Source organism: Dermochelys coriacea, chromosome 3, assembly GCF_009764565.3.
Source record: "Dermochelys coriacea isolate rDerCor1 chromosome 3, rDerCor1.pri.v4, whole genome shotgun sequence".
Lineage (NCBI taxonomy): Eukaryota > Metazoa > Chordata > Testudines > Dermochelyidae > Dermochelys > Dermochelys coriacea.
This window is the reverse complement of record NC_050070.1, coordinates 150,848,426-150,861,846: the sequence shown is the minus strand read 5'-3', so window position 1 is coordinate 150,861,846 and position 13,421 is coordinate 150,848,426. Positions and strand designations below refer to the sequence as shown.

General features: G+C 53.0%; 1 protein-coding gene across 4 annotated transcripts in view; it reads right to left on the bottom strand.

Annotated features, from left to right (window-relative positions):
• TMEM151B (transmembrane protein 151B) overlaps nucleotides 1-10,848 on the bottom strand; it is a 33,728-nt gene extending 22,880 nt beyond the window's left edge. For all 4 annotated transcript variants that reach the window (XR_006280167.1, XR_006280168.1, XR_006280169.1 and 1 more), the window contains exon 1: nucleotides 10,710-10,848. Coding sequence is in view for 1 of the 4 variants with exons in the window: in XM_043511589.1 (XP_043367524.1) it covers nucleotides 10,710-10,787 (78 nt within the window). In the remaining 3 variants the exon portion in view is untranslated. The remainder of the gene's footprint in view (nucleotides 1-10,709) is intronic.
• Between the last annotated feature and the right edge of the window lie 2,573 nt (nucleotides 10,849-13,421).

The window sequence follows — 13,421 nt, the reverse complement described above, 5'->3', positions numbered from 1 at the left end:
GGAGTTTCCTGGGGCCAGGCCTCGGACCTCCAGTGGGAGCGGAAGGTGATGGTCAATGGGGAGATATTCCTGGGGTGGCGAGATCCTGGGAGAGAACTGTTGTCAGGCTCTGGGTGGTGCAGCCTCAGATGCTGAGGGGCTGTGTGAGGGTCCCAGGGATGAAGCCCCTCGCCCTCCCTATGGCCCAGATCCCTGTGCAGATCCAGGAGGGGTGGGACTGGCTGGTCATTGGGGTTCTCCAGGATACCAGCTGCGAGACCCTGTTGTGGGGTGACTATGTCTCTTTGGGACAGGATCCAGGTCCTGCTCCTGTAACTGCTGAGGGTTTGAATTTAAATCCAGGGAACCAATTGGTGGAGAGGGAAATGGTCAGTGAAAATGCAGATGACCTGGCTGGAAGCAGGGAGGTGCTGCTAGGCTCAGGATACCTGCCTGCCTGTAACCAGACCCCTGGGGATGGGTGGGACAGAGAGATGCTCCCCGCCCCCTTGCACACCAGAGAGGGGCTCTCCCTGGCTCTGATGCAGAGAGGAAAGCAGCAAACTCGCTGCCTACCCCCACTGGGACAGCAAGGGCAGCATTGAGCACAGTGGGAGCTGAGACCCCAGCTGAGGGGGGGAGACACAGGCAGGGCAGGGTATCTGTTGGGAGTGGCAAGGTGCTTGGTAAGGAAAGTTTGGATGAGCCTAGGCAGCCTTGTGAGCTGATGGCTTTGTCTAGTCAGCAGGGTGGGAAGGCGAGGAGAGTGGAAGATGAGTGTCCCTGTACCTTACCTGTTAGCTGGGTGGAGAATTGTGACAGTGAAGGAAATGTGCCTGTGTCTGTCAGGAGTATTGACTTGCCTGTGGAGGGAGCTACCCTGATCTCCAAGCAGTTGTCTGTGAACAGCCTTGTGTGCTGGGACAAGGGGAATGAGATCCCAAGCTGTGTGCCAGTTAAAGGGGAAAGTGTATCCTGCTCTTCTTTGTCTGTGGAGCAGATAGAAGGGGCCTTTCAGCCTGTGATGGTTGAGAGTAGTGCAGTTGTCTCAGAGTTGGTTCTGGATTCAGCTAAAGCCCAGGAAGGGAATGGTCCTAAGTTTGTGTTTGCTAGGGAGAATGGCACTGTAACGAGGTTGCATCCAGTTAGTGTCTATGTAAAATCCCAGAGACCAGACAGTTCCGATGCTTGTATTTTGCCTGTTGCTAGTGTGTGGTTGGGAAAGGGTGGAGCAACTCTGTCTAATCAGCATGAGATCCTAGCCAGGGCAAAAGGAGAGCATAAGGTGATTTGATTGTGTTACCTACTGAGGATGTGGAAACCTGTAGCAAGAAGGAAAAGATTCCTGAACTTGTGTGTGGCAAAGGGAAGGAGAATGCTTCTAATCTTTTATCTAGGAAGTCTGTAAGTTTGCCTGAAAGGGGATTGTATAGGAATCCGCCTGATGGGCCAGAGGTAATTCTGGATGTAAGTGAGACCCAGAAAGAGTCTGTTGTTGCTCAGGAAAGTGTTCCTCTAGAGCAAGCCCTAGGTAAAGAGGGTAAGGGCAGAATTTCTGTGAAGGGTGAATTGTTGCATAGAAAAGCCCCTAGGGAAAGGAATCCTCATGATAGTCTTTGCAAACAGTTTACTGCAACTGAACGGTGTGAAAGTGATTTAATCAAGACAGTTTCAGTTCCTAACAGCCAGAAATTTTCATTTGTGAATGAAGCCACTGACTTTCCTGTTGAAAGATCCAGTGTGGATAGCTTTGAGAAGGTCTCAGATGGAGTGAAAGCTGTTAAGAAAGTTAAACAGTCCCGCTTCGTCACAGTATGCTTCTCTTCGCTAGTTTCATTTCCTGGTTCTTCTGTATTAACATGAGGCAAGCAGCTGCTTCTAGATAAACCTTCTCCATTATTATTATTATTTCTTTGTATTACCATAGGACCCAGGAGCCCGAGTCATGGACCAGAACACCATTGTGCTACGCACTGTACAAACACAGAACAAAATGATGGTCCCTCCCCAACGAGCTGACGATCTATGTATCAGACAAGAGACAGAAGATGGATATAGACGGATAGATGGGGGAGTACAAGGAAATGAGACAATATTGGTCCACATAATGGACAGTGGTATCAGTGTACTCACCCACTGATGCTGCTGTTATTTGTTTGGGTCTCTGATGAGGTTTCTAGAATCAGCCATTTGCATTTAAATTCTTTTGTAACTCCTGTCAGGAGGCTTACAAGCCCCACACCGACCTGGAAAGGGTTAACGGGCTACTGGAAGCTCACTTAGCCCCACCTGCTATTCCTGTAGTGGATATCAGGCCTGAAGGAAGGGGCTAAAAAGAGTGCTGGCTCAGTTAGGGGCTGCCTAGGTAGGAAAACAGACCAACAGCTCTCACTTGGGGAAAGAAAGTAGTTGGAGTGAGGCACTGAATGAGATTACTGTTTGTCAGAGCTTCCCTGGAGGGAAGGGAGATCCTGACATGGGACTATTTGGATATACCTGGGACACACTGATGGTTGTTAAGCCAGGTCATGGCACCTGAAGTGAAGTGGGTTGTGGGATGAACAAATAACACTGTAGGAGCTCAGAACAAGGCCCAGCTGGTACAAAAACACCTTTATCTGGTGTTTGTTTTGGACTGTAACTTTGGATTCTGCTACCCCAGAAGGGGGATGGACTTTTGTGGTGACTTGGCCAGAGGCTGAGCCATGTAAGCCACCAGAGCCGGCTGGAAATTCTGTTGGGGAAACTGAGGCTGGGTGGATGCAGTGCCATGAGGAGATGCACAGGGGATGGTGCACAGGTAATGACCGTCTCCCACCATTTACAAAACCTGAAATGTTGGCCCATGACCGTCATTGCTCTTAAACTGTGATCTGCCCACGTGCACCTAGCTAAGCTCACTGTATGTAGAATTTGTGGGTCCAGCCTCATCGACTGGAACCTGTGCCTATGCTTCTTACCCTGGAGTGCTTCCCCTGTCCTGGTGCACAGTGAATGAACGTACTATCAGCAGTGTGCATGCAAACTCAATGGGCACACCTCTGCCCTGCCATTTCAATAACAACCACCTTCTGACCCCTTCCATCCAAGGATCCCAAAATGCTTTAAAGACACTGATGAATTCAGTCTCATAACCCCTCACCCTCCCAGGAGCTGGGTCAGTACCGGTGTCACCCCATAGAGAGAGGAAACTGAGGCACATAGTAGGGAGGGAACTGAACCAGGGTCACGCAATGAATCATTTGCGTGCTGGCAATAGAATCTAGAAATCCAGTGCTTTAACCACAACCCCTTTCCCCCAAGCTGGGGCTAGAACATGAGTCCCAACCTAGTCTCCAAAACGCTGATCCTTCCTCCTAAAACTTGCCAAAATGTTTTGCAAGGAGTTTTGCCCGAGTGGCGTGGGACCTGGATTTGGCTCAGAACATAGATTTCTTCACTCTGCTGCAGTGAGATTCCCACCCTAGCAGTGTGGCTTTGTGTAGAACATCAAAGAGAAACACAGTCTGGGTGCATGCAGTGAGGGAACGGTGGCTGGATAGAACCCTTCACATTTCCATCGAGAACCCTGTGTTTCTCTTGCTCCTGGAGTATGAAGAACACCAGTTACGCCCCGGGTGTGCATGGAGGAGCCAGCTGGGTTCTAGAGCCTGCGGATGGGTCTCTTGGGCAGAACTAGTCTCCAGGCAACAGCCTGAGCACAAAAAGCTGGGGGCTGGCTCTGGGTGTGGGAGCTGGGAGCTTCAGCTCTGACAGAAGCAAGTCCCAGCCCTTCTCTGAATCACGACACGGAATCGCATCAGTGTTACATCTGCAGGGCTCAGGAGGCAAGGAGTGAAAGAATGACACAAAACGGGAGAGGAAGGAGAATGGGAAAGAAGGAAGGGAGCACCTAGTGGGAGGCCTGTTCAGAGCTCTGCTGAATCCTCTCTGCTCCTCAGCCTTGTAGTGCAGCCACAACAGCTCCCTGGCTTTCTCTTCTGTCCCCCCCATGCCCATTTTCCCAGCTCAGCCCTGCCCAGTATTACAAGATCTCCCAGATTCCCCTATGCCCTGCTCCCTAGCGCAGCCTACCCTGTAGAATTGCAGGAGTTCCCTTTGTCCTCTATTTCCTGGCAGCCCTGCAGCATCCCAGGAACTCCGGGGCCCTCTGCTTCCCTCTTCCAGCTCCCCAGCAGAACAGTTCCATTGGAGCCTCGCAGCCCGGGAGGTTTCACCGTGCAGAAGGGGGCCACCCAAGAGGAGTTCCCCAGCTCCCCACTCACAGATTATGGGACACAGCCTGACCCAGAAGTCCTGAGTCTGCTTTATGATGCAGCAGGACAGCTCCTGTAATGCGGAAGGGCATCAGAGCACAGAGGGCCCTGGAGGAGGGTGATTCTCGGCCTCTGGCAGATCCTTAAAGTCCATGCTAATCTCAAGGTATGTGTGGGGTTCACTGGCCAATGGGAAATGATGAGCACATTTGTAAAAAATCAGGCCTTGTCTGCAGGTAACTCACAAACAAAGAAAAGGAATCAACCAAATAATTCAGTGTGTTGTATTGGCAGATTGGGGTGGGGGAGGCAATCCTGGAGGAAGATGGGCCCCAGGCCATATGGGGCTTTGGGGATAGTAAGCAGCACCTTGAATTTGACCTGGTGTCCAGTGCAGGGTATGACACTCTCTCAGTGGTCTGCCCCGCTCAGGAGGCAGACGCCACTTGCTGAAGCTTCAAGGTAGCCCTGGGGCAAGTCCAAGGCAAAGCCCTTTGCGAATTTGACCTGGTGTCCAGTGCAGGGTATGACACTCTCTCAGTGGTCTGCCCCGCTCAGGAGGCAGACGCCACTTGCTGAAGCTTCCAGGTAGCCCTGGGGCAAGTCCAAGGCAAAGCCCTTTGCAGTTACCTATCCAGGGCATCAGAAGCGCTGCAGGCAAAGCCTTTATCCCAGAAGCTGGGGCCAGTAGAGCTCTAGTCCACGCAGGGGCTACCAAGGAAGTGGGGCCCTTCCTCTGGGCCCCTGGCTTTAAGGGAGAGAACCAGCGATATGGAAAAGTCCAGAACACCAAAGAAGCCAGCACAAGGGAAATCTCTTTACTGCCAGAACAGCTTCTCTCAGCGGAGACTGCACTACAAGTGCAGCCATGATCTGCCCACTGCAGCCCAATGAAATGAGGCGAGAAGTTTGCCGTACTTCATTGTAAACAGGGTTTCCTTCTAGCTGAAAGAAAAGGAGTACTTGTGGCACCTTAGAGACTAACAAATTTATTAGAGCATAAGCTTTCGTGAGCTACAGCTCACTTCATCGGATGCATGAACTTCTAGCTGAGTTCACTGTAAGCATCCTCCACTGGCTGCAATTCTTAACATCCCGGTGTGCTCAGCAACTCTGTTCTTACACCTGCACCTTCTTCTACTACTCACAGACAAGAGCCTGGCTTCCATCCCTGGCTCTGACACTGGCTCACTGCATGACCGTGATCGAGTCCCTTCACCTCCCTGTGCCTCAGTTTCCCACTCTATATGGGAATAATGATCCTGAACCCAGTGGGCTGTGGAGGCTGAGTTCACAGATGTGTGTGAAGTGCTTTGAGATGCTCAGATGGGCAAAGGGTGACATTACTATTTTCACCTCCCATGCCCTGACACAACAATAGCTACTTCACCCAGGTTCTGCCTCTGACATCATCACTGAGATTAAAAACGCTGAAATCCAATGCAAGCAGTCAATGCTGCTACTGATGCCTGAGGCAGAATGGACCCTATTTTCCTCTCCTCCACCTGCACAGGTTGCTGCAGGAGCTGACAGGAGCAGAACTTATACCTGGCAGTGAAGTGACTGAAAGAAACATGGAGAGCAGGAGGTGGAGGAACAAAATGACACTGTTAGTCATCGTTTGGACTAAACTCTTTGAAAGTCTCCCTGACCTTGCGATCTGGGGAATCCCCTTCTCCAGCATATGGAGCCCTGCAGAATGGGCTGTATGGGAAAACCCAGCTCCCAGGAGACCAGCTGGATGACCTAACCAGCCCTTTTCCATTCCTAGCTTCACTGCTGCTCCAACTTTGAATACAGAGCCAATTGAGAGCCCCTTTGAGATCTGTAGATGACTTGTTGCTCTGGTCAGAACTCTTTCCAAACAGCCCATGTCTATGACCCGTCTACTTAAGAAGTGACCAAACTGTTCCTTGCCACCTGGGCTCCTGCACTTTCCCCTAAATGGGCCCAACCCATGCCCAACTCTGCACCAACAGTTCTTCCCTGCTGCTGCCCCCCTCCACACTCTCCCCACCCCATGTGATGGCTACGTTAGGAGAAACAGATCAACTGAAGGAAGCTGTGAAAAGGATTTCCCACCTGCCCTCTACCTCACCAGCAAAGAACATCCTCGATCTCTGGACACATCTGCCCCCCAGTCCAACTTTCCAGTGTCATCCAAGTATGGACTGGCCAGGGGCTTGAGGGAGTTATGTGCCCCAGAGACAAAGCTCCAAAATGCTGAAGTCATGAGCCCCAAGGCACCAGTGTGGGGTTCAGGTGGCTCCTGCATGGAGCAAAGGGGCAGTGAGTTGCAGGTTAATCTGCTGGGAGTCATTAGCAGCAGTTTCCATGGCTCTGCCTTGCAGATTTACTTACATCAGATAAGAGAATAATAAACCTTGTGCCTTCCCTGCAGCAGCAAATCCCCAGAACAAGACTTGAAGGGGCCACATTCTGCCCAGGGTCACACCTGGGAAACCCCACTGACTTCAATGGGCTGGCCCCTGGGTTGGCTGTCCCTTGTCTGACGCAGTGTGGGTGTCAGCCCCCATCTGAGCAAACCCTGCAGCTGTGTCTCACATCCCTACACCCTCGCTGTGGTGCTTCCCAGAGGAAACATCTGGCTCACCCAGGGCTGGCAGTGCTGCCAATTGCAGAGGGAAGGGGAAACTGTGCATCTCGGACAGAGGGAGACCTGCAGGGAACCTGCTCAAGCAGTGATACCACAGCTTCCAGATTACACAGGGATGTGGGGAGGGTTTGTTCTACCCACAGAAGTTACTTGAGAACGGGGGCAGGTCCCCATAGCTTATTCCCAGGCTTCAGTACTTGCTGGGGTTGAGGACAAGCTGGAATTGCCACAAATGGACGTCTGAGAGAATCCAATCTGACTTATACCTCATCAGCATGGATAGGATGGCACTGGGTTCTGCAGAACCAGGCCGCAGTTTGAGAGCTTGGGTGTTAGTGTGATAGGGAGAGGAGCCAAAGTTATCCCTGGTGGAACTGCATGTCTAAGTGGAGTGGTACTGGTTCAGCCCAATTTGCATATGGCAGACAGGAATTTTTTGGATTCCCTGCAGCCCTCAGGCAGCCCTGGGATTACACAGGGCAGTGGCCAAAATTGTACCAGGTTTCAGGGAATTCAGTGCCCTGGTATGGGATGTGACCATGCAACGCACAATCAAGGAGGGCAGAGCAACTGTAGTTCCCCGCACTTTCCTCCATGTTGTCCAATATCCTGTCCTTCTCTCCAGTGTCCCCAACAGGCTCTGCCCCGGGTCACCTACAGCTGGGAGCTGGGCATGTTCCTCAGGGACTCAGTCTTTGTGAACAGTGAATGCAGCAGCATGTCCTGCCAATCTCAGTGTACTGTTCCATTCCCAGCAGGACCTGAGGCCTCAGACAGGCTCTGCACGGAGGCAGCAATGCTTCCACTTAACCTTTGTGGTGACTGGGTATTTGAGGGGATATGTTGCTTTTCCAGGTCTGGCCTGATGGGTAGGGATTCAAAAGTCACCACAGTGTGTGATGGCTGTCTGGTACCTATGTGAAATGAACACATGGTATCTCTACCTGGTTCCCAGAGGACAGCTGTCTACATTATGAAAAACGCCAGCATGGCTGCGTAACCCATGCTAAGAGAGTAAGGGGCTTTGTCCTTCTCTAAGGGAGGTTCATATAAGGAGATGATAGCCTATATTTTTCCCTATAGCTGCTGCCTAAGGGAAATACTCGTTTAGCTCAAGCAGTGTGAGTAGCTCATGCGTTTAGCACTATTGATCCCAGACTCAAACACTCCTGTCAGCCCGAACTGGATTATATTATACTGACATCCTTGTTGGCAGCCTCAGCAGACAGATCAAAGGCTAGACTATCTTCTCACAGTCCCCAAGGCAGGGGATGGCATGCGTGAGGGATGCTAACTCCGGCATGGCTCATGTTAGACTTGCTCTACACATAGAGGCTGTCATTCTCCAGGGCTCTCATTCCAGCACCATTCACCAGTCCCTATGGTTACATGAAAACAACACTTGGTTTAAACACACACACAGCTAGGGACTCAGTTCCCTTTGAGGCAGCATCACAGTCAGCCTTCCCTCTGGGGACCTGGCTGTTCAGGTTGTGAAAGAGGTGAGGGACCTTGTCCCAACCCACGGTAAGCATCTCCCTACAATACAAAATAACCCCCAGTTTGGGTCTAATTCTCAGCATCTGCTCAACAGAAGCCCTGGACTTAGGAGACTAATGGTCAGGGAATGGGAGTGCAGCAAGGCGGTCAGGAGGAGTGTGGGTCAGCAGGACAGCTGTGTGGGGGAACCCAGGGCTGGAATAGCAGGAGGGGTGCAAGTCAGGAGTGAAGGGCGGCAGCAGCAGAGCTGTGTGTGTGGCACTTGCATAGCTTCCCAGTCCTTCCCTCTTTTTCCCGCTCCACATGTGTGCTCGAATCTCCCACGAAAGCATTCACAATTAAACACATTTTAGAAAAGTGTGTGTGTGTGCGCACGTGTGCACGTTTGCCTCCCAAGTAAATGGAGGGCAGAGAATATTGGGATTATGCAGCAGCCAACAACTGTCACCCCACCCTCCCAGCAGCACCCCTACTCAGCTTGTGGCTGTAAAGAACAGCTGGAGTCACTCTCTCCCACAGTATTGACTAACTGCATTTCTGGCTGTGTGTATTCCAAGAACAGATAGCTCAGGCAAGGACCAACCCCACAGCTAGAAGACCAGAGTATTTAATCCCCAGACAGATGCTCACAATATGGCACTGCCCCACAGATCACTGGTGGGTCATCTTGGTCAATATCCCTTCATTTCCTGGGGACTTTAAGAAGTGAACATGCTTTTCTCTGGTAAACAAAAGGATTCCCCAGCATCCCCCATGCCTCTGGCTGCCTGTAGCACATACAGCTAGCTCCTTGCTCCAGAGCTCTGTCTCTGATGCTTGGGCTCTGCAAGAAGGCCCATCCAGATGACTACAGCGCAGCAGCATTCCTGGCGCCAGGAGGCACATGGCTCCTAGCCTACCCTAGTCTGCACTTCATGCCTCCCCAGCATTCAATCTCTGCCCCACCCCCCGCAATAGCCCACGAAGAGCAGCTACATCTCCCTTGCATCCCAAATCCCTGATGCGCCCCATGGAGCAGCAGCTGGGGAATCCCTCTAGCTTCCCCACATCAGCAACCCCCCCTTCCCCAGGGCCAGTCCAACTTCCTTTAGGGGGAATCATGCACTTACATGCTGGCCCCCAGCACATTGCCAAGAGGGTTTTCTATGTTCTTACTGGGCACCACAACTTCCTTCTAACGCAATAAGCCAACATCTTTCAGGTCAGTGCCCAGTGCTTTCCTCTTGGCAGGAACAACAAGCTGGTGCTTTCATCTGTTCCTTCTGTCTCCCAGAACATTCAACCCTTCCATGCTATCCCATGCATGTCCCCTGCATCCAGATCTCCTGCCTCCCCTCAGAGCTTTTCAGTCCCTGTATTTGTATGTTTTTTCCAGTTCAGAGCAGTACAGGCTCACCTACCATGGTGATAAGCACAGAATGAAACAAGAGTGAGAATGGAGAGAGGGATGTATAGATTGTAGGTAGGTAAAGAGCTAGATCGTTCCTATGGATGGTGATTACCTAGATAGATCTTCTCACACCCACAGGCTGGCTAAACCTGCCCTGTCAGGTATGAGGTAACTGGGCTAAGGGGGACCAGCTTGCAGACAAGGGCTTCCTCTAGCTGTGGCAAGTCCGCACTGCTACCCACCGGACTCTGGCACAGTCCCTTACAGAGACCCCCTCAGCCTAAATTTGCAGCTGGTATAAGAAGCAGGACTCCATTACCTACAGTCTACTTGCACTGCTTACGCCAATGGAAAATTTGCTCCATGCCCTTGGCCAACCTTAACTATCTCCTACCCACTGAACCATACAAGTTAGATCAAGGGAAGCCCCGGGGAACCAGAGCAGGACAGATCCCTACAGGTCTATTTTCTACTGCCTTGTGCCAGGCCCTGGGCTCCAGCCCTTTGGGGGAGGATTCCCCAGCATCGTCCATCCAGCCTACGTTTCCCTTTGTTCAATTTCATCCCGACCTTCCTAGTTCTCAGCCATCGCCCCCCATCCGGGGGGGCTGCACCCCGCAAGGCTCGCAGCTGCTCCCCGTCCCCCAGCGCCCATGAGGGCTTCTCCTCCCCGGCCAGCGGGAATCCCCCGGCCCGGGCCCGAGTGAGCCAGGATCGGGCAAGGGGCTGCACTGCGGGGTGCCCTTCTCCGCTCCCCCCGGGGCGCCCGAGCCCAGCCCGGCCCCTGGCGCGAGCGGAAGCTGCCGTACCTGGATGCCAAGCCCCGGCCCGGGCAGAGCCGGGGCGGGACCCCGCGGAGCGGAGCCTCAAGCGCGCTGCCCCGCCCGTGCCATGCAAAGCCGCTCGCCCGCAGCCGGGGAGCGCCAAGCAGCCGCCCGGCGGGGCGGGCAGGTCGCTCTGTCCTCACCTCCTCTCGGGCCTCCGGAGGCGCCGAGGTGCTGCTGCCTCCCTCGCCGGCCGCGGCCGCCGAGGCTGGGGGGGACATGGTGGCGGGGCGGCGGGCGGCCCCCCGGCGCGGTGCCTCCCAGCTGGCCAGCGCCGGCGCCCGGCAGACGCATTATCCCGCACCAGCCAGGCGCTCTCCGAGCGGCGGGGCCCGCGCCGGGGAGCCGCCGCCGCCCTCATGGCCCCAAAGGCCCGCTGGCGCTGGGCGGGCCGCCGTCGTTCTCGCAGCCCAGCCGCCCCACCATGGACAGCGCGCTGCAGCCGCAGGGTTAGTCCTGGCCGGGCCGCCGCAGCCCCCGAGGCCGAGCGGGGGGAGGGGAAGCGCGGCCGCCCTCGCTCCTCCCCTCCCTCTGGGGAGAAGCGTCACCTTGAGGCTGCGGCCGCCGCGCTCCCTCCCTCCCTCCCTTTGTGCCGCGGGAGAGACCCCCCCCCGCCCCCGCCCCCGCCCCCGCCCGCGCGCCGCCCCGCCTGCGCCGTGCGCGAGAGTCGCCGCAGCCCGGCCCCGCCGCGCGGCTGCCGCTGCGGCGAGCGCGGGTGGAATCGTGCCCAGGGCCTGCCACGTGGTCTGAGGGACCCTGCGGGGAGGGAGCGGGGCGGCTGGGGGGCCGTGGAGCCCCCCCCCCCCCACACACACACACACCGTTGTGTGGGGCTGCCGGCCCCTCCCGCTGCTGTCGGGGAGCCCAGGGCGGGCTAGGCACACCCCACGCCCCCGCCCACGTGCAAGGGAGAAGCAGGGCTGGGGAAGGCTCCGCCGGGAGGGCAGGCGCACTTCAGGGTGGGGGAGGGCGTCGGATGGCTGAAGGGGAAATCTGTGCCCCCCCCCTCGGGTTGGGCGGGACCAGATAGGCTTGCCTATCCCATCGCCAGGCAGTGAAATGAGCGTGGTGGGTCTCAGCCCCGTTCCTAGCCGGCAGGTGTTCAGCTCACCAACCCGATGAGCTGGATCGTTGCTAGCAGCCTCTGAAGAGGCCAGAGTGCCTGAGAGCCCTCCTCCTTGGAGGTTGCTTCCCCAGGCAGGACTGGCTCTAGGCACCAGCAAAGCAAGCACATGCTTGGGGCTGCACAGTTCGTGGGGCGGCATTCTGGCCAGCCTTATTTTTTTGCTTGGGCAGTTGCCCTCTTGGCGCTTGGGGCGGCACATTTTTTGCTTGGGGCGGCAAAAACCAAGGGGCTGAGATACATTGGTGGGTGAGGCCGTGAGGGACATTTAACCTGCTGTGCTACCTGTTCTGTGGCTAGAGATTTTTAGGCTCAGGCCTGGCACTCTGGAGCCTTTTTTTAGCACTGAATGGTTGTGACTTTCAATAGGTGTGAGAATGCCTGAGACAGGCAGCTGCTTTGAGGTGACACCATTAGGGATTTCATGAATCAGAGCCACATGAAAATCGACTCCATGGCAGGGAGCAAACCCCGGGGCCTTCAGTGCTCAAAGCACAAGTCCCATGTACGTGAATTAAGGGGGAAACTCTTTCGAGTGTAAGTTGCGGGCATTTATCCTCATGGGTTTGAGCCACTCAGGAGACATGATCCATCCATGTAGGTATTGATAACTCACTGATGCCATGGTATCATGTACATAAGGTTAAACTGCTTTTTATAAAAAAAAATCCCAGGTTTTACAAAAAGTATTATTTGTTTATTTCTGATTTTCACCCTCCTTTTTCATCATTCAAATATATATAAAAAAACCTTGTTTTATTAGGAAAATGCAATACATTGCATGGGATATATGTATTACAGTAATATATTTGTCTGGGGATATGCAAAGCTGCCTGTTGAAGTAAGGCTATGTATTAGTCTAGATTGAAGATACACACAATAAACAAACAGGCTCGCATGCAAGCTCTGAAGTGCCTGCTCATCTGAACATACTGATGAATCTCATGCCCACCACATACACTTTTCAAGCTGTTAGCAGATAACGGTTTAAAGACTTGACACACTAAAATGGGAAGAAAACGAAAATCTATATCAGAATAGGTTTCAGAACACAAGGAAGTATTCAAAAGTTTTAAAAATACAAAAAAAAAGGATGAAATTTGCGCTGCAAATGATGTGGCACAATTATTACACGTAAATATTTATAGGCTAGTAGTTCTAAGTCTACAACAGTAAACTGTTTATTCAAATGAAACGTTTTATTTGGGGATTAGAGATATATTGTTTTCTTAAACTCAGAGGTCACATTGTGTTTTGAGTTCTGTTTTAGTTCTGAAGCAAACCACATTGAATTCCATTAATCAAGCATTAATCTACTGAATACTTTTCCCCCTGTCCTTCCATCCACCAAAATAAACCCCAATATTTGCCCAGAAAAATTAATACATTTTTCCACTGATTTTCGCCTGTTCTTGTTGTTGTAATAAACACTGACAAATTCCTGGGAAAGATTAAATAAAATAAAAACCAAAAATGGGGCCCTACATGTACACTAAGCCAACCTATTACAGGGAGCAGGCTCCCTCAATCCCCCAGTGGGTTCTTCTTTCTGCCCAGCTCAGGAGAATGAACATAAAACATCCAGTTCACCATAACATTCATTCTCTCTGCATATCGCTCTCCATGTCTCTCTCTCTTTGTGTCACTCTCTTCCTGTCACTTGTTCTCCCTGTCTCTCTGGAGTTCAGTTTAGAACAGCATCAGAAAGTTAGGACTCTTCCCCCCCCACCCC